Source organism: Aspergillus vadensis (genome assembly GCF_003184925.1).
Source record: "Aspergillus vadensis CBS 113365 unplaced genomic scaffold BO88scaffold_10, whole genome shotgun sequence".
In the NCBI taxonomy this organism is placed as follows: Eukaryota; Fungi; Ascomycota; class Eurotiomycetes; order Eurotiales; family Aspergillaceae; genus Aspergillus; species Aspergillus vadensis.
In genome coordinates this window covers 602,400-620,539 of record NW_020292048.1, presented here as the reverse complement: position 1 = coordinate 620,539, position 18,140 = coordinate 602,400, and the positions used below count along the sequence as shown (strand labels likewise).

The 18,140-nt window shown below is 50.5% G+C and overlaps 8 protein-coding genes across 8 annotated transcripts; 5 read left to right on the top strand and 3 right to left on the bottom strand.

The window, feature by feature from the left end:
* Positions 1-208: 208 nt before the first annotated feature.
* On the bottom strand, positions 209-2,619 carry BO88DRAFT_404595 (putative RNA splicing factor (Pad-1)). Its single transcript, XM_025706664.1, has 4 exons — positions 1,680-2,619; positions 1,316-1,624; positions 773-1,252; positions 209-715 (listed from the first exon to the last, which is right to left on the bottom strand). Exons 1-4 carry the CDS (start codon positions 2,345-2,347, stop codon positions 457-459), a joined length of 1,716 nt encoding a protein of 571 aa, XP_025563380.1. The 5' UTR covers positions 2,348-2,619; the 3' UTR covers positions 209-456.
* A 498-nt stretch (positions 2,620-3,117) lies between these two features.
* BO88DRAFT_414813 (fatty acid alpha-hydroxylase) lies at positions 3,118-4,350 on the bottom strand (the record flags this gene model as incomplete). Its single annotated transcript, XM_025708182.1, has 3 exons — positions 3,118-3,265; positions 3,330-3,578; positions 3,632-4,350. 3 exons carry the CDS (start codon positions 4,348-4,350, stop codon positions 3,118-3,120), a joined length of 1,116 nt encoding a protein of 371 aa, XP_025563379.1.
* Positions 4,351-5,256: 906 nt separating this feature from the next.
* BO88DRAFT_36653 (uncharacterized protein) lies at positions 5,257-6,171 on the top strand. Its single transcript, XM_025704039.1, has one exon. It carries the CDS (start codon positions 5,571-5,573, stop codon positions 6,030-6,032), a length of 462 nt encoding a protein of 153 aa, XP_025563378.1. The 5' UTR covers positions 5,257-5,570; the 3' UTR covers positions 6,033-6,171.
* Positions 6,172-7,044: 873 nt separating this feature from the next.
* On the top strand, positions 7,045-7,839 carry BO88DRAFT_36581 (uncharacterized protein). Its single transcript, XM_025704018.1, has one exon. The coding sequence runs from the start codon at positions 7,227-7,229 to the stop codon at positions 7,647-7,649; it is 423 nt and encodes a 140-aa protein (XP_025563377.1). The 5' UTR covers positions 7,045-7,226; the 3' UTR covers positions 7,650-7,839.
* Positions 7,840-9,746, top strand: BO88DRAFT_36582 (uncharacterized protein). Its single transcript, XM_025704019.1, has 2 exons — positions 7,840-9,685; positions 9,744-9,746. Exon 1 carries the CDS (start codon positions 8,029-8,031, stop codon positions 9,361-9,363), a length of 1,335 nt encoding a protein of 444 aa, XP_025563376.1. The 5' UTR covers positions 7,840-8,028; the 3' UTR covers positions 9,364-9,685; positions 9,744-9,746.
* A 744-nt stretch (positions 9,747-10,490) lies between these two features.
* Positions 10,491-12,685, top strand: BO88DRAFT_487701 (uncharacterized protein). The gene is made up of 2 exons (XM_025712564.1): positions 10,491-11,694; positions 11,759-12,685. The coding sequence occupies exons 1-2, from the start codon at positions 10,803-10,805 to the stop codon at positions 12,454-12,456; spliced, it is 1,590 nt and encodes a 529-aa protein (XP_025563375.1). The 5' UTR covers positions 10,491-10,802; the 3' UTR covers positions 12,457-12,685.
* A 329-nt stretch (positions 12,686-13,014) lies between these two features.
* BO88DRAFT_404589 (coatomer subunit delta) lies at positions 13,015-15,058 on the bottom strand. The gene is made up of 4 exons (XM_025706663.1): positions 14,971-15,058; positions 14,465-14,908; positions 14,210-14,406; positions 13,015-14,154 (listed from the first exon to the last, which is right to left on the bottom strand). Exons 1-4 carry the CDS (start codon positions 14,971-14,973, stop codon positions 13,242-13,244), a joined length of 1,557 nt encoding a protein of 518 aa, XP_025563374.1. The 5' UTR covers positions 14,974-15,058; the 3' UTR covers positions 13,015-13,241.
* A 137-nt stretch (positions 15,059-15,195) lies between these two features.
* Positions 15,196-17,226, top strand: BO88DRAFT_36476 (uncharacterized protein). The gene is made up of 3 exons (XM_025703992.1): positions 15,196-16,653; positions 16,706-16,954; positions 17,011-17,226. Exons 1-3 carry the CDS (start codon positions 15,433-15,435, stop codon positions 17,011-17,013), a joined length of 1,473 nt encoding a protein of 490 aa, XP_025563373.1. The 5' UTR covers positions 15,196-15,432; the 3' UTR covers positions 17,014-17,226.
* Positions 17,227-18,140: the final 914 nt, after the last annotated feature.

The following is an 18,140-nucleotide window of genomic DNA, read 5'->3' as shown; positions in this document are numbered from 1 at the left end:
GGGATGTTATACATTCTCATCCTTGAGGAAGGGGATCAACGGAAACTGTATGGTGACATCTACAAAGCGCTGGCAGTACTTTAGTGAAAGACTCAGATGATGAAAAAATTAGGTGGCTTAAAATTACAACAATCTTTTCATGACTGACAATTGTCAATTAACAAGGTTACGAAAAAAACTATTTGGCGCTAACGCAATGTACAAATCCCTATAGACAAGATCATTCCACGAGCCTCTCGGCCTGATAGACAACCATAAAGGGTAAGATGTCAAGAAGACTGGCACCTACCAGGGGCAGTGTCATCCAAGCCAAGCACCATGCCGAAGCAACCGCTCAACAGTTCAAAGGCCAAAGTGTGGTCCGGCCGTCACAGATTGCACCTGGTAAGAGAGACAAATTAGATGTAATACCTACCCGTATGTGGTCATGGTAGGCGCAGGCCGATGTCATATACTTCAGATCGCTTTGGTTCGGGAGAACAGACTGCTGTAGACAGCGTCGACGACGGGCTGGGCGGTGATCTGTCGACCACCGAAGAAACGCCCGTTCAGGCCCTTGATAGCGTTCTCGCCACCCTGGACGCGGTCGAACTTCAGGTAGATATCGCCTTGCGAGTTGGGATCTAGTGCAATGTGAACAACATGGCCATATTTGTCTTCGCACTCAGCGCGAACGTCATCCTCCAGCTCCTTAATCCAAGCTTCGCCCTCCTCCCTGTGAGATTGTTAGCTTCCAGAGATCGATCAAGAGAGCTATGACAGGACAACTTACTCGTTGGGGTCGAACATGTTGCGGAGCATGACACACCGACTTGCCATGTTGACGTTAACAGGCAGAGGCTTGGCCTCAGTCTTGGGACGGAGCACCTTTTGCTGGTCGTCGGCAGCAGGCTCGGCTGGTTCATCTGTTCTTGCAAGCTTGCGCATCAATGCATCCCTACTGTAGTTGTTGAAATTTACACCGGCAACATCCGTATCGTCCAATGCACTAGCACCGGCCCCCTTTTCGGAGTCACGGCCACCAGCGCGGTCGAAGTTGCTGGTACCGCCGGCTTGAACACCACGTCCTCCGTGACCCGAGAAAAGAGAGCCCTGGAAGTTATGTTGGTTTGCACCTTGGCTCTGCATGCGTTGTGCGTTCGAGTCAGGAGTGAACTTATCGTTGCCAAGGCCAACGCGGATTGCTCGACCAGCAAGGTCAAATCCATTCATCTTTTCCAATGCCTCACGAGCCTGGTTAGGATCACGGAACCTATACACAGTGTTAGCAACAGTTACTGATGGTATGAGTAGATTATGTAGGAGTAGAACTTACTGCACGAACCCATAACCCCTGCTGCGACCAGTCTCGTCCTTTTGCAGCTGGACAAATTCGAGTTCGCCAAAAGGCTCAAAGACGTTCTGGAGGTCACTTTCAGTGATGCTGAAATGAATGTTACCCACGTACAACCTGTGAAATGGAGCAGCGTGATTGTTGCCACTGCTGGCCTCAGGATTGCGGGCCTGACGGTTCTTTTCCGCTTCAGTCAATTGCGCGATAATGGGAATTCCTAGAAGTTTCTGTCCGGTAAGCTGGATAGCGGGCGCAACGGCGTCTTCGCTTTTGAACTCGACATAACCGACACTGGTGAAAGTCAGTACACAGCTGTCCTTATCATCTGGGAAGGAGATAAACTCACCCTTTAGACCGCCCACTGACACGATCCTTAACGATCTGGGCTTCCTTGACAGGTCCGACTTTCTCAAAGAACGCAATCAGCTCCTTAGTTCTCAACCGCGCAGCAAGCTGCTGAACGAAAATGGTACGCCTGTCACGCTCATCCTCAGTAGGTTCCGGCGTCCTCTCGCGGCTTCTCGGGCTCGGGCTTCGTTTGCGGTCACGGCGAGTGCGTCTTTCTTCATCTCGCTCATCGCGACGGGAGCGGCCCGAGGGGCGGTAATAGCGATCATCGTAAGGCGACCGAGAGCGAGTGCGAGCCCGTCCACCACCACGGTAGAAGTCGCCACCAGAACGGTAGTCGTCACCGTAGCGGTCACGACGAGACCGACGGCGTTCGCTATCACGACTCCTGCTCCTCTTTCTGCTTCTATGGCTTCCGTTAGCACTGCCATGTTCGCTTCTCGGGCTCTTCATGTCTTCATCTCCATCGATGTCTCGCGAGCGACGTCGATCACGGCTGCGGTCCCTGCGCTTGCGGTCCTTCTCTTGTGACCGATCGCGGTCCCGGCGGTCATTGCTGTCAGTTTTCGAGGAGGAGCGGTCATCGCGGTCCTGGGAACGGGGAGGGTCTTGAGATGGCGGAGCGGCTGTGGACTCGAGGAGAGCCTCAACATCGAGACCTGACATCTTGGTATATATGCTGCAATTTGACTTTTCCTGGGCTAAACTGAACAGAAAACAAATGCAACGAAGATTGCGCGGAAAGGATTGAGGTCACTTTTGGCTTGGTTAGAGAGTGACGGCGTATCAAGCTTGACTTGAGCGAACCCTTCTGTTTCAAATCCGGAAGCCGGCAAGTTGTTTCTAACACTGTAATATAGATATTCTCGATGCCGTATAATTAGACGTCGGGATAAGCGGATTCCCTACGGGTGTGGTGCTGTAGCTGAGGAGTGAGGTGAAGAGATGTGAAGATACTGTCCACCTCAATGTTCCGATGGCGTGGGATGCCGACACGTCACGTGGTCTTGGCGTCTTTGCCTTCTTATCTTTTATTCTTTCATATTTTTTTTTTCGCACCTACTAGCACGGCTATGAACAACGGGTCATCCTGCACTCGACCGTACCCCGGCTTGAACTCATTTCATCGATAGTGTAAATGGGGAAATTATATTATAAGCGGCTATATACTCTGTACAATAGTAGAAAATGGTTTCACAAAAGCAACGAGAGTCATGGTCACATATCACGGAAGAATAACGTATAGTTTTCTTCATCCGGCCATGACAATCAATGTACATGAAAAATTCACAAGAAGCCCAACTCCGGATTGTCAGCGTGGGTAAGAATAAACACGCGTCGGCGACATTACTTCGTACATTAAAGGTATGAATAGAGAGCAAATAATGGGGAACACTGACAAACCAGAGTATGAAGCATCAGGATGTCACGTATGTTCATTGGGTCTTCTTGGGAGACGGCATCTCAAGCTCAGTGCCGAAGACGCGGTCCCAAAAGCGACTAGTGACGCCAAAGCCATTGTTAAAGTCCGCAAAATGATGCTGGAGGTGGTACTTCTTGAGCGCCTTGTAGTAGGAAGGGAGGCTATAGATGAACATCAGCGGTTAGCAAATATTATACGAAGAGCTTGGAGAAGAGATTTACTCACTTGCGGTGGTGGAGGAAGTAGTGAGTCATGTCATAACAGACATAGCCGAAGACACCTCCACAGAAGACCGTCACAGCGGCATACCAGTTGTAGAAAAACACCGTGTGCGCTAACTTCCAAAATGGTGCGGCCAAGACGACAAATAGAGTCGGTGGCATGACCAACCGATACTTGTCCATGGGTAGGTAATGATGGATTCCATGTAGCAGGAAGTGAAGAGTAAGGCCAACGCGGTTATCAGGAAGCCACCTACGAAGCATTAGCACCGGCGATTGAGAGATGAATGGGGCAGAGCGTCATACTTATCGATGTGGAACAAGAACCTATGCATGACATATTCTATCAAGGTCCAGAGGAAGAGACCACCGACCCAATAAGCAGCGGCAGCCGGCACATTCGCCAGTCCAGAGAAACCAACGATAGTCCCATATGTGACTGGAGGAAGCCACATGATAGGAACAACATACCAAGCTGTCTTGCTCAAAGGTTCAAGGAAGTTTCCAAAGAGCGGCGCGGACTCCCCACCTTTGTAATGACGCGGGCGATGGATCTGATCCAGGTAGAACTCCTTGGTGAATCCGCTGTTCCACAGCTGGAGAAGGAGAGGCTTGTTGAGATCCAAAAACTTATGTGTCTGATAATCCTTGGTAGGATCGGTCTCTACCGACAGGTCCTCTTCGCAAGACAAGCCAGTTGTTGCAAACACCGCCTGCTGTTCTTTTGATTGAGGCGTGCACCCATTTGCTGCCTTCCCGTTGGGTTCCGACGAGACAAACCCAACAAGACATTCGTCCAGAATTTCGTATGCCGAATCCGAATGGGCGTGGGATGCCGGATCGCGCAGTATCTCCGTCACATCTTTGCCAGCATATTCGAGGACCAACTCTTCACCACCGGGATGACCGGCGACAAAGTCAGTAACGTCATAGACCTTTGATCCCAGGGTCACATAGCACGAGTTGGCATCGTTGTGAGACTCGACCTCGGCCGGGGTGAAAGTTGGAAGGGTTCTGCCAGGCATGGTCGTCGCAAGGCAAAAGCCTAAAGAGCCAGTACCGTGTTGCGAGATCGAGGGACGGAGGGAAGAGACGAAGATCTGGAGGTAAAAGGTGTAATGCGAGAGTCGTAGTTGGACGGTTAGCGATCAGTTGTGGTGCAAACCCCTATAAATGGCTGAGGGAGAAGTGGCGTGAGCTTCAAAATATCGAGCAGGGATCACGGGTCCGAGGCTCCGAAAGAAAAATTCGCTGAACCACTGAAACAACAGAGCACAACAATCGCAAGAGTCTAGCAAGCACTGCTACAACACTGCAAGGTCGATTGTCTGACGTTTGTGTGAATGAAAAAGCAATAAGCTCTTCTCTCGTCTATACAAAGAGCGACCGTGTGGCTTCACCATAGAGGAGGCGCTTCCTCAGGCCGTCGGGGATACAACGGGAATCTGCGGAAGCCACTAGTCCTCGTTTGGAATTGCCCCTGAGTGGCCATCTTAGTAAGCAGTGGGCTGACTTTTGTGTCTTAAGGCATCTATAAGGCATATATAAGGCAGCGACAGGCGCTTGACCGAAAGGAAAGGCTAGCTGAACGGCTGAAGGGGTTTAACGTGGGCAAGGTAGTACAGAGTAGTACGGATACGAGGCTACCTACAAAAGGAAGGCGCCCAGTTTTTGGGTCAAAAAAGAAACGCAGGTTTATGGTTCACACTTAACATGGAGCTCCTGCCAAATTAGCGACAGCATGCAGCAGGAATATAACCCCCAAGTATAGCACTAAGCTACCGCATTACTTTCGCGCTTCTGAGGCTAATCTTGCGACACTGTAGGTAAGACTGGCTACCGCTTTGCCCAAGACCCTACTGTGGATTGTGTTGCTTATTAGATGTATGGCCCCAATGAGATATGAATCCTTGGATTGTGTGGTCAATCCGTACGCATTGGTGCAGTGATCATAGCTGGGCGCAAAATGGAGCCATTGTGGTCTCCATCCAATATGGAGCGTATCTACGCAGTAAATTGCCCGATCACATGAGCCCATACAAGATAGTTGCGGATGCCGGTACCGAGTCACTGTTGTGGTGCTGTCTTTCAGTGTCAGTAGTCTAGCAGAAGCTACTCCGCACCCACTATCTACATGATATCCGTCAAGTGATGGCCTGATCGTCAATAATCCTGCCTACCGGTTCATGCGACCAATGACAGACTAATCCGGTTTTTGGTGGTATTTGGTGGGACTCCATCCGGGATGTCTCTTTTGCCTAGTACTAGAGTACGGGTTTCAGGTGGGTTTTGGCACTGCGTGTGCGAGGAGCAAAATACTACTCCGTACACTGTACCATCATATCTCAGTCTGTGGAGTTGGAACCCGGGCACTGGTCACTCGCCGTCCGAGGCAAAAGCATGGCGGCCTGAAACTGTCTCCAAGCGGATCTACTCCCAAAGCATGCCTCTTTTACTATCGGGGTCGGGGGTCGTCAAAGCGTCGATGGCAGCTGAGCACTGGGGCGGATCTGGGACGCATCACAAGACCCCCGGCAGTCGGATGTATCACAGTACGTCTAGAGCTCTGAGCTTTGGGTGGCTTTTTCGGAATATGAGAAATGAGGCTGTCATCCGAACAAGCAGTGTGGCGTGCCTGATGGTCAAAGTCTGGCCAAAACGAGCCATTATGAGCAGGTTCCGAAACCAAAAGTATAAAAGCAACTAACGACGTTGAGAGTTGGGACATGAGATCGGCAAGCAAGAGACTATCTAGATAGTCATTGACGGTTGAATGGGGAGGGTAAGCGCTGGGCAGAAAGCACTAGTAAGCGAGGATGGGGGAGGACTCGAGTTACTAAACGCCCAGCCGAACCGAATTCGACGCCCGAACAGTAAAGTTCAGCAGTAAATTACTATATACTCCATTTCCACAATCTGGTGAAGCGCTACTGGCCACATCGCATCCCGTGTTTCCTCATATTAGCTAGCTACTGCTATTTAAATCTATCTATATTTACTTTCGTGCTTGCCTTCGCCACACACAGCCAGTGTAGTCAAGATGTCTAAGTGGTCCCCCTCTGCCGGGAAGGGCGAGATTACGGGCTGGTTAATGACCCGCCCGCTGCGTATGCGGCGTAAGTTGCGTAACATTTCCACTGTACCGGATCGCTCGTTCCGACAAGGCGGGTTCGCCCCTGTCCATATGGGGAAAAGGAAGGATGGAGGCTGGAGCTGGAGTGGATGAAAGTTGACGGGGCACTGGGCGTGCACTGGGCATGGCTGGACGAGTAGGACAAGGTCTTTCTGGTGGGTTACACTTGTGCCCAATAACCGGACAGGATTGACTTGAACAATTGGAGAGGTAAAGAGAAAAGAGAGAAAGAGAGAGAGGTAGAGACGGGGCAACCAAGAGAAAAAAGGGAGAGGAGGGGGAGGGGGGGAGAGAGGGGGGCCCGAGATGGATGATGGACTGATGCCTTTTCGGAGGGAAGACTTTTTGATTTGAAAGTTGAAACCGGGTATGGAGTAGTGTCGAGAAGTCAAGGCGATCTCCATGGATGGAAATCATTTGGAGATCATCAAAAGTGGAGGAGCTAGAAAGAAACTTGCAATTTGAATTGAACGGCTTGATTGGAAAGTGAGAATCCTCCATGGTTTTCGGTGGCCATGGTTCACAGATAGATTACTACCTCCGACTTACTCTGTTGACTTATTTCCCTGGTTTCTCGGTTTGGTTACTGTTACTCCGTACTGCGCGGTACTTTAGCATACAATTTTCCTCCGTTCCAGCCGCAAAGTCAGTCTCTGATCGGTAAGAGAATGTATCGGCCGGTGGGGAGTCCCTCGGTATTTCCCCGTGTCGCGCGGCTCCGTCTGTCGAGGGAGTCTTGACTCGACTCGACCAAGCTTGGGATAAGGTATGTCCCATTCTCATTCATGCATTCATTTGCTCGTTCATTCATTCATTCCTCGCCCATCAAATCATGCCTTTTTTTCCGCCTTCGTTTGCATTGACCGAATTCAGGGTAGAATTCAACTTATTTTAGGTGCATTCATTTTTCTCATTGGAATAGTAACAGCCTATAAATTGATCAGCCAAATATATGAGTGTACGGAGTATGTTGGTGCCAGGAAAAAAAAAAAAAAAAGAAAAGAAAACAAATCACTGCAGAGAAAAGCAGACTTCCCGTTCGGCAGATTTCTCTTTCTCTCAGTTCCCCCTCTTACTGTACTTTCATTTCAAGAAAAAACGGATGGAGATCTGCTTGATCCGATTCCTCCTTCGAACCACATCCGAACGGGTCCCCCCCTCAACCCCTGTCGACTGATCATGTCGAGCTAAATGTCGGAAAAGTGGGGACGGTGTTCAATTGTCAATCATTTTGTCTCGACCGAGTCGACCAGTCAAGGGACTGGAAGTGGGTTTTACCTCCAATCTAATTAGTGTACCTCAGTAGCTCAACGGGAAGAAAGCTCCCTGAGCCAGAAAGTGAGGGAAACAAAGAAGAGAAGAAAAGACACACACACACACAGACATAGTTAACCTGATCTTCCCCTCGTTCTCTTCCCAACCCTTTCATCTCTTCACTCACTCCACTCCCTCTCTTTCCCTTCCTTCCCTCTTCTCTTCCCTCTCTTCTCTTCTCTTCTCTTCTTTCCCCTAATCCTCCCACCCCTCCCACTTCTCTTGTCGCTTGTCAACCTTACGTCCCTCAACCACAATGGATACGTTTTCAACGTCGGACAGTCCGTCCTTCCCCGGCAACCGCATTGTGTCCTACCTACAAACTTTGGCCAAGTCCAAGTCCGAACTGCCTTACGGACTGCCTGTGTGTGTGTCTCCCTCTCACACAGTTACCAACACGGACTCGCTCCTTCATCTCGCGTCCTTGGTCGGCCCCCATATCAGCATCCTTCAGGTTCACGCAGATATCATCGATGACTGGTCCGAGGAAACGGTTCGCCAATTGACCACTTTGGCTAGGAAGCATGGCTTCTTGATCTGGGAAAGCGGTCGAATTCTCAATTCCACCGTTGACGTTGTCGGTCGGCAGAAGTCAGAATCGAGAGAGGTACGGAATGGGGTGGTCGACTTGATACGGAAGAAGTACACCAGGGGTGTGGTGAAGCCAGCATCTTGGGCAGGCATTTCGACAGCCTGGGCTTCGGGGGCCGCTGTTTACAACCAGGAAGCCGACATCTTGATTCCGACCTTGAAGGCTGCTGCTCGGGAGGCAGTGGCAGACGCTGTGCAGACTATCAGAACCGAAATCACCGCCGACAGTTTCGCAAATGAGCAATCCAACAGCGATCAAGACTCGGCACAATCCCAACATCTTACTGAGTACGTGGTCGACCAAAGTGGCCTGGGACTGCCCCCACGGAAGGCTTCGACTATCTCCCTTACCCAAACAATCACCCAGCATACCGAAGATTCTGCCGATTACCCCTTGGAATCACCTCAGTTCGAGCGCCATGGCTTCGAGTTTGGGACTTTGAGTCCTTCTACGATACCTGAAGATCTTCCTCCCCCGCCTCTTCTGGCCCGTGGTCTTGTCCTTTGTTTGCCATCCAGGACCGATACTTCCTTTACTCCCGACTACCGTCAGAGCTGCATAGCGGCTGCCCGTGCCAATCAAGATTTCGTAGTGGGATTCCTCTGTGGTGAACCATGGCATCTTGCCTCGCAAAGAAGCGACATTTTTGAGACAGGCCTGTCTGGTTACAACGATGAGCAGCAACAGCTGAGCCCATACTCGTCGGATGATGACGAGGAGCTGCCACACTTTGCGCTGTTCTCTCCCATCTGCCAAGGTGGACAGCCGCTCGACGGCAGCGAGGAAGATGAAGAGATGGGAGAGGAAGACGAGACACCTCTGCCTGAGACCACGATACCACTTGAATCGCTCAACCCTCTCGCCGCAAAACTATTCTATGCTGCTGGGAAGGCATTCAAACTCCGCGAAGCAACCAGCCAGGAAAATGGAATCACGCATAAATCCGACACCACAAAAAGTTGCCAGATCTTGCACATTCCTATCGTCTCGTTGCCGTGAAGAGGCGCCGCTGGGAATTCCATTACAGCATACGCCATCTCTTTCCTTTTGACTTCGAATAATTAATCACCTATTCTGTTCGCACATATACATATTTATTTCGCTACTACGTCTTTTTAAAGCAACAATATCGCACAAGGGGGGTCTGGAGTTAAGCGCTGTCAAAACCATTTCGTTCTGTCATGTTCTGTTATTACCGTCTTCTGAGTACAACATTCGGGGGTCAGAAATCATCTGTGACTACAGCCAAAGAGCATAGCAAATTTTAGCATCACCAGGCTCGGGGAATACAAGAATTCCAAATACCAATGACCACTAAAACGTAAGCATCCAATCGGGGCATATAGCAGCCCGAGCTAAATTGCAACGGCGCCATTTAGAAAGGTGTCTAGAACTCTAGATCCAATCCCTCAGGCTCTCTAAGTTCATTGTAGCCTCATTCCCTGCAGCGGTCGGGACCGACGCCGGCCGAGCACTCCCCAGGCATCTGTGGAGATGCTATAAGAGCCCCTTACGGTGATCATGATCCTTTTTGGGTTTCAGCAGACTGCATGTGGGTACTCATGATAGCATGTAGCCCGAACTTGAGCTCGAAGGCCACGTATTTGCGATCAAGATAGTATAATGAACTGAGTATTTCAACCCTTTCTGTTTCTTAGTTGACAAATTGGTTATTGTCAACGGCCCAAATTCTTGCCAGATATTCACTAGTTTAATTGTATGTATTGGCCCATGAATGACTTACTAGTAGTCCTTACTGGTAAGTTAGTATTAGTAAGTAGGTTTGCATGGTGCTCTATCATAGTTCAGACAGTATGCCGGATACTACTATCTAGATAGTTTGCGACTCGGATATTTATATGTCTTCCGATTTAGTGAGTGCCGGTTATCGAGGGCAATTGCAGTAAGGTTGGGGACAACTCGCTTCTTTCATATACAATAAACTGCTTTGTATATGCTATTCTTGATAAACACGAAACTAGTCCATGACTGAAAAAGGAAGTTGCCAGACCAAGATGAGGAGAGGAGAACGAACGGCTTTGAAGCATCCCCGCGGTGGGTCACATGACGATATGGCTCGAAGAGGCAATTCTTCTCGATCCAACCACCACTTATTTGGACCACCATCTCTTGTTTGCACACATATTGTTTCCATCATACTATGAAGAATATGTTTGGCTTCTCGATATGAGAAGGCTGCACATAGCGTCATAATGCCAGAGTTGTTCCGGCCAGTGGCCTCCAAATGATAACTCAACCTCTGGCGGATATTCCAATTCCTACCTTTGGCACCAGGAGTACAAATTCCGCGGATCCTTGTTTCGAAGCTGCGAGGAGCTTGTTCAAGATAGCCCAATGCTGTACTGACAGGAGATCACCTATCATAACCTCCCCAAAGGATATCGCGAACAAATCAAACCGCACAAGATCAGCTCATCATGGACTCGGAAGGTGCCCCGGAATCTCAAAAGGAGAGCTTAATTTCTGGAATAGGTAGCCTGTCCATAAAGACAGCTGCGGGCCATTCTGAAGTCACGCATCAGACAAATGGCGTGGCTCATTCGTTGCCTGACTTAGAGGAGACGGCTGCTCCCTACAAAGTGATATTGCAGACCGGCGACGTGATCATTGAATACTTCGATCCTGAATCTGATATTGCGACACAATCGGAGGCGCGCCATCGTCGGTGGCGAGTCTCCAGCGATGATTTGGCACGAAATAGTCCGTATTTTCGGGCCCTTCTTGACCCGCATAAATTCTCCGAAGGTCGACAACTCATGCAGCAGAAAATGATGCATCAGACGCTTCTGAATGACGGAACAGCGAACACTGCGTCATCCAACAGCCCGAATGCAGAAGTGAGGTATTTGCCTGTCGTGATCCTCCCGAGCAAACATGTCGCATCGAGGCTTGGGTTGGATGCCATCAAATTGTTCCTGGAGATCCTGTCCTTCAACTCCTTTGAAGAGGAACAGAAGTGTTCATTTGATGCGGAACTAAAGTTTTCGCCTGTGTCTCTGATTGCAAGACTACTGGAGCTAGCGGACGCCTTCAACTCTCCGCATGTCGTCCGGGAATCTCTCAAGAGAGCCGGTTACGCTTATGGGAAGGGGAAATATCAACCCTCCAAATTTGATTCTTCTTTACTGAAGCTGAGTGAGGATCGCATCCGACAAACCATCTTCGTAGCGCGGATACTGGACGAGCCAGTCATATACAAAGTGATGACCCATGCCCTACTGGTTCTTGGCTCGAAGGCTTGGGTAAACGGTGTCGAGCCTCCGGTTACTCCTACCCACCCCTGGCGCTTTCTGCCTAACGGTATAGAAGGTATCCTCATCAAACCCGTTACGCCTTTTCCACTCCATTATCAAGCACACTAACCATACTCCAGAGGAGCTCTACTTCCGCCGACAATGTGTTCTGAACACTATTACCGACCTCCAAGCCTACTTCCTTCGGGTCTACGGCGCTTTAGAAGACCCCGAGCCCCCCAAACCTTTTGTCCCACGACAACCACTTGCACCAGCGATCAACCAAGCGCGTCCCTTCAATTGCCGCTACGGCTTTGGCAACTCCAGTGCCTGCGACGCCTTTCATCTAGGACAGATGACCCGATTTTTTTCTCTTCGCACAAAGACCATCTTTCTCGGCTCGACTTTAATCGATCCCGACTTCAACCTCGACTCAGACACCGACTCCACACCTGAACAACCACCAGCGCCTCCATCAGATATAACAGCTATAATAGCCTCCCTCAAACAATGCCCTGACTACCAAATAGACCCAAACCACGTCGGCTGCGGCATTCGCCGCCGCTTCCTCCCCCCACTGGATTGCATAGAACGCTTCGTCGGCGACGGACGAGGCCTTCTCGGAATCGACTTCCACTCATGGGCCGGCCAAGAATGGCCCTTTGCAACCACGTTCTCATGGGCCAATCGCACTCTTCCTCGCGCAAACGTCATCGATATCCGTATCTCTAAGTTGAGCGCTGTACATGGAGGAAGCGGTGCTCGACTCTCATTCACCTCTCAAGAGGAGAATGCCAGGTTACTGTTCACCGCGAAAAAGAGGAACTGGGAGGCTTAGCCCAGCCTCATTCTAGGCTGAAGCCTAGCCTTGAGTCTAGCCTAGAGCTCTTGGCTTCTAACTTGCGCGGCATTCGATTTTCTACGTTCTGAGAGTGTTGGTTATGTGTTCTCGCACGGGATGCAGATATGAACTTTGTGTGTGTTTTGATATGTTGATATTTACCACCCGGAATGGGAACCTCTGTGTATATAATTCATGTGATTTGGATAGAAAATTTTTACTACCCACGTGAAACGTTAAAGCAACTCATCTTTGTGCCCTACATCAATCATAGTGTCAATCACTCCGATAAAGGAACTGAATGATATGAACACCACAAAGGGATCCTTGTCACCCTGGGTGCACAGCACACCCATGGTTCCTATTACATGTCCAGTACATTTAAGTACATGCGGTAAGTCATTATGTATCCGAGTTATACCTCAATTCCCGATCATTTTAACCCTACTATAACTTCACATGAAGATATCTATCCTTCTTCTGGACTATATTTGCCAAGGTATGTCTGGCAGTTGCTAGAAACAGCCGCTTTGAAGTGCTAATTACGAACCAGCATAAAAAGCGGCGTGATGGGCAATCTTGTAGTGAGTACATATAGAAAGTAGAAGAGAGAGAGAGAGAGAGAGAAAGAGAAAAAAGGCTTATATTGGAGAATAAAACAAATAAAAGAACCGTGGTCGAAAAGCATAAGACACAACTCGCAGAAACCCAAGTGGGCAGTCCGAACGTCATTAGTACTCTATACACCCAAGCAACGGAGACAATGAGAAAAAAAAGAGAATCTACTCGATGACATATCCCTCGGCGACGCTCTTCACATCCTTGGAGTAGCCAGTGCTCTCGCCCTCCATCTCCAAGAGAGTGATGTCGTTTACGTCGACCTCGACGAAGGGGTTGGCCTTCGAGAAATGCACGTTCATGGGGAAGAACTCATTCTCATCTCCGTCGCCCGTGGACTCGAATTCGAAGCTGCCAGATGCGTTGCTCTCGTCCACGGTTCCGATGTTCCAATCCAGGCTGTCTCCGGATACTTCGTAGACGGCGTCGAAGCTGGACACTGCCGGTTCCGTAGCGCCGTAGGGGATGGTGACGACAACGTCGCGCAGAGTGTCAGATCCAGTCAGCTCGTATTCAATGGTAACGGTGGTCGAGTCGGAGCCCTTGTTCACCCAGACGGTGAACGTGATGGGGAGGATATCGGCGTTGTCCGATCCAGAGCTTGCGACACGCCAGCGTAGCACACCAATGGAGTTGTTAGCCGGGAACCTCTTGGATGTATCCTTCAATTGGATTGCGGAAGAGTTTGTGAAGACGGCTTTGTCGACATTAGGGTGGGTGCGGAATTGCGCACCATGCGTGGGGTTGGCGTGGAGGTCAAGCTTGAGTTTGGTGAAAGCTGGATCGGAGATTCGGAGTTGCAGATCACCCTTCACTTCGAAGGATTTCAGTGCACCCTCACGTGTAAGAGTAGCGGAGATTGTCTCTGCGATTGTGATGTGGACAGGATCCCGGTCTGTCGACAGCGAGGCACGGGCGGAGGAAACCTTTTCGGCGATCGGCGTCGAGGCTTGTGGTGTCACCAAGGGGCTGAACTCTTCAACTTCAGGACCAAGGTCGCCGCGCACTTTCTCGTATATGTCGGTGGTTTTGGACTTCTTGCCAAGCTGCATGCCCTTGCCGCGGGTGGGTAACGGCCTGGAGTGGGGGAGTGTTAGAGACAGGGAGCAGAGATGAAGATGGATGTACGCACTTAGCGAAAGACTTCTTCTTCTCCGCCTCGTAGGTGTCGTAGGTATCGGGAACAGCTGGCCGGGAGGGGGGAGTATAGACGGGGTAGGAGGGCGTCCGGGGAGCCATAGAGCGACCAGATTTGGCAGCCTCTTTCCGTTGCATCTCCAGCTGCTTGGCCTTCCTTTTGCGCTCCTCGCTGGCCTCGAGCTCTTTGTTCTATACCCAGCAATGTCAGCCATCCATCGACAGTATACCCAGGTGAGGATATATATACTCTCTCAATAATCTCCTGGATTCTCTCCTCGTGACTCTCCATTTCCAGGAAGGTCTTGATCTGAGTAAGGGACAGATTCTCTCTGTACCCCAGAGTCACCAATTCATCGTAGGCACTAAGCAATTCGAAAGCATTGCGCAGAATCTCCCTTTCATCCAAGCTCTTACAGATGCTGGTGGTGACTTGGGCGAAAAGGTGGAGACTGTCGATGTCCTGCAAGATGTTCGACTGGCGGTTCGTAATCAGGACGATGTATAGCTCGTCCAGAGGCTGGTATACGAAGCGGACATTGTCCTGCTCCACGGTCGTATGCTGAGTACCGGAGTCGGCCAGTTTGGGGAAGGAAGCGAGCAAGGCCTCGATTCTTGAGCGAGCAATCTCACGGAATTGGCGCGAAAGTACGGCCTTACCCCCGCGGGTGCATATGGAGGCTGCGAGGACGACCTGTTGTTTGTGCGCGATTGTTAGCAGAGCTCTGGGAAACAGCCGAATATCCGGGATCGAACCATGGCTGTGAAGATAAAGGTCAGGTGTCTAGTGAAAAGTGATAACTTTCGCCCAGATGGCAGCAATCTCCCGACGGACGAATGTCTGGTAGGCGTGTCTTGACGTCGAAGCCACGGGGAGTCGCTTGCTGTTCTCTTCGTCCCCGTTGGCCCGTGCGCCGCGCTACCCCCTCGCTTACCGCAGCACAAGAAGCTTCACTTTGCCTCGACCTCTTCATTTGCACCTTACAAGCCAACCTTTTCCCTTTACCTTTCCCCACAACTTGTTCAGGGACCAAACTGTCGTCACCGGAGACGCAGTTGCGCACTTTTCGCCGTCCTCGGGTGAATTCATCCCTAGTGGTACAGGCAGCTCACAAAATCTGTTGTTGGGTTGCTTTCAGGCACACCCCGAGATCGCCACGCCGAAACTTTCGACGCGTTTCTGTCCTTCTGTTGTAATACCGATCGCATATCGATGACATGATAACCGCTTCTTCGCTTGCACCTACCAACATGGAGATCTCTGTGGCCGACGATAAGATGGAGATGGCTTCACCCTATCAAGGGCATGTGGATGACTTCGATATTGATATCGATATCATGGAAGACCAGGCCTCCGTTACCGACAAAGATATGATGATAGCAGACGAATATTTCGAATACGATCACGATGGTGCTCCCGATGAGGACATGGTCGATGATGTTGCGGAGCCGACTATGGTTGATGCCGATGAACCTTATACCGGAGCGGATTACACCGTTGAAATGCAGGACGAGAATGAACGTATTTACGAAGCGGAAATGCTAGAAGACGACTACGAAGGAGACAACGATACTCCTGTTGCTGAAGCTCAAGACGAAGTGCCGACATCATCCGAAGCTCAGAACCAAGCGGTAGAAGGAGCGCAAGTGCCAGAAGAGAGTGCTGTGATGCCCGTTGATAAGAACAACGCTGAGCAGGAACTCCAAGAGGAGCCCCAGACGGAACAACAAAGTCATGCAGATGCACAGAATGACCACCCGCAAGATGTTGAACAATCTATCGACCAACCAGAAGAGCATGTCCCACAGCAGCCCGAAAAAGACGCAGCCGAGTCGACCGAAATTAAAAAGCCCCTCGATGGTACCAGCACGGTGGAGCTAGAGTCTCATCATGTCGCGGAACAAGACAGTCGGGAAGAGACTGTTCATAACGCCGACCAGCCTCAAGTTATTGAGAGCGGTCCCAGCGACGTTGAACCTTCAGCTGATACACACAAGGATCCAGCTGAAAAGCTAGAGGGTACAGTAGAAGAAGAGCATGAGGGACGAGGCCAAGAAGGAGAAGGGGAGGAGGAGAAAGTAGAGGCAGAGGGACAGAGGGGTGAAGAAGGACATGGAGAAGAGGAAACTAAGGTCACAGAAACTCAGGATCGCTCTGCAGAGGCGCAAGACGTCGATCACCTAGTCGAGCGAGAAGCTCCGGCGACGGAACGCACGCCTCTGTATCCGGTCAAAGTCTATTACCAAGACAACGAAATCTCACTGTTCCCTCCTCGGGAAGGCGACTCATCGGAGACGTTCTTTCTTGAGGATGAGAGCTTGGCTTTTGGGTCTTTCGGCAAACTCCTCGGCTCGTGCCGTGAGGTATTACGTGAACATATCGGAGATGGTGAGGTTCTTGTTGTAGATGTCGAGGCGCTGAATATTCAACTAACCGAGGTTTGTCACTCGTTAATCCCTTCTATTAGGCAAATACTAACCACGACTATAGGACTCACTTCACATTGACAAGGTCACACTACATCAGATTGTAGATTTGTACCTCCGTCTTTGCCACAATGACGGGGTGGAAGAGCCGGAAGCGCTCTATCTTAGCTTGAGCACAAGGCCCACAGTTGCTGCAGAGCTATCCTCTCTCTCTATAGCTGCAAACGAAGGGAAAGGTCTGTCGGAAGTTTACTGGGATGGTTACGGTGAAGCAGAGGCAGCCTCCGCGGAAGTTTACGAGGAGAACCAAGAAGTATATATTCCGGACGATCTTCAGCAGGAATCTTCTGAAGCAGAGGATGCTCACAGTGATTCCGAAGACAACTACGAGCCAGATGTCGATTCGACGCTCCAGACAGGCGCTGCTGAACAACAGCAAGAAGGGCATGGCACCCAAGCTCATGAGGATCATGATCAAGCAGCTTCAGACAACGATGATGCAGTTGGCCCCGCTTCAAGGGACGTTCGGGAAGGCGATAATGACCAGGACAGCAACCGTCATGAGGCTCATCAGGCCGAACCCGAGTCTGTGGAGTCTGTTGATCATCACGAGCTGAACGAGTCGTATGAATCAGAAGAGCAGTCAGAGTCCACTGCTACGGTGACTCAACAGCCCCTGCCTGACTCAGCAGACGATCTGGCCGATCATGATCATGATCATGACGAGCATGAGACTGAGCATTATGGCACGGGAGTTGCTGATGAAGAAGCCTACCCGGAAGAGGAAACTAATGTAGATGCTACTGAACACTACGACTATCAAGAAGATGCCGAAGCAGTCGAAGCTGCCGATATTCCCGGAGAAGCAGATGAGGAATTCGATGGCGATGCGACGGCACCGGATGTGCAAGAACCAGACGATTTCCAGGATATTCACGACAGCGATCAAGTCCAGGATGGCACAGTCGACGCTGATTTCCATGGCTTTGAGAACGATGACGGAGAGGTCCACCGTAGCGGTCCAGGCGAAGAGGCATCGAATCAGACTGAAACGGTTCCGGATAGTGTCTCCCAGGAAATCCCAGAGATCACCAACAAATCTGCCGAGGATTTGGAGGATGACTCACTAGGTACTGCGGAAGATCTGCTAAAGAGCCCCAGAAAAGAAGACAATCGACCTGCCGCCGAGGACACTAATGCGGATGAACTGGAAGAGCCGGGAGAAATCCACGATGAATCGGAAGAAGCTCCAGCCACACACGATAATGCCGATGAGTTGACATTCGACGATGAAGACTATTTGGATCTGGGAGACCAGGATGGACTGGCTGCTGGCGACGAGGCAGACCTTGCTAAGTCACCAAGTCGCGGTCCAACGAAGCGTCATCGCGAAGCAGAGGATGAGTTTGAGTTCACTGAAACCCCTTCTCCGGACGCAAAACGTTCTCGGTCGTCCTAAATTTCTCTTTCCTACCTACACCATCTATTCACCTTGCCCT

Coding starts and splice junctions, on each gene's coding strand:
- BO88DRAFT_36582 (XM_025704019.1), top strand. CDS start 8,029: ATGGATACGTTTTCAACGTCGGACAGTCCGTCCTTCCCCGGCAACCGC.
- BO88DRAFT_36653 (XM_025704039.1), top strand. CDS start 5,571: ATGTCTCTTTTGCCTAGTACTAGAGTACGGGTTTCAGGTGGGTTTTGG.
- BO88DRAFT_36581 (XM_025704018.1), top strand. CDS start 7,227: ATGTCCCATTCTCATTCATGCATTCATTTGCTCGTTCATTCATTCATT.
- BO88DRAFT_487701 (XM_025712564.1), top strand. CDS start 10,803: ATGGACTCGGAAGGTGCCCCGGAATCTCAAAAGGAGAGCTTAATTTCT. Junction 11,695..11,758: donor TCTGCCTAACGGTATAGAAG/GTATCCTCATCA, acceptor ACCATACTCCAG/AGGAGCTCTACTTCCGCCGA.
- BO88DRAFT_404595 (XM_025706664.1), bottom strand. CDS start 2,347: ATGTCAGGTCTCGATGTTGAGGCTCTCCTCGAGTCCACAGCCGCTCCG. Junction 1,625..1,679: donor GTCAGTGGGCGGTCTAAAGG/GTGAGTTTATCT, acceptor GACTTTCACCAG/TGTCGGTTATGTCGAGTTCA. Junction 1,253..1,315: donor AGGGGTTATGGGTTCGTGCA/GTAAGTTCTACT, acceptor CACTGTGTATAG/GTTCCGTGATCCTAACCAGG.
- BO88DRAFT_36476 (XM_025703992.1), top strand. CDS start 15,433: ATGATAACCGCTTCTTCGCTTGCACCTACCAACATGGAGATCTCTGTG. Junction 16,654..16,705: donor TGAATATTCAACTAACCGAG/GTTTGTCACTCG, acceptor CCACGACTATAG/GACTCACTTCACATTGACAA.
- BO88DRAFT_404589 (XM_025706663.1), bottom strand. Junction 14,407..14,464: donor TCCAGGAGATTATTGAGAGA/GTATATATATCC, acceptor TGCTGGGTATAG/AACAAAGAGCTCGAGGCCAG. Junction 14,155..14,209: donor AAGAAGAAGTCTTTCGCTAA/GTGCGTACATCC, acceptor CCCCCACTCCAG/GCCGTTACCCACCCGCGGCA.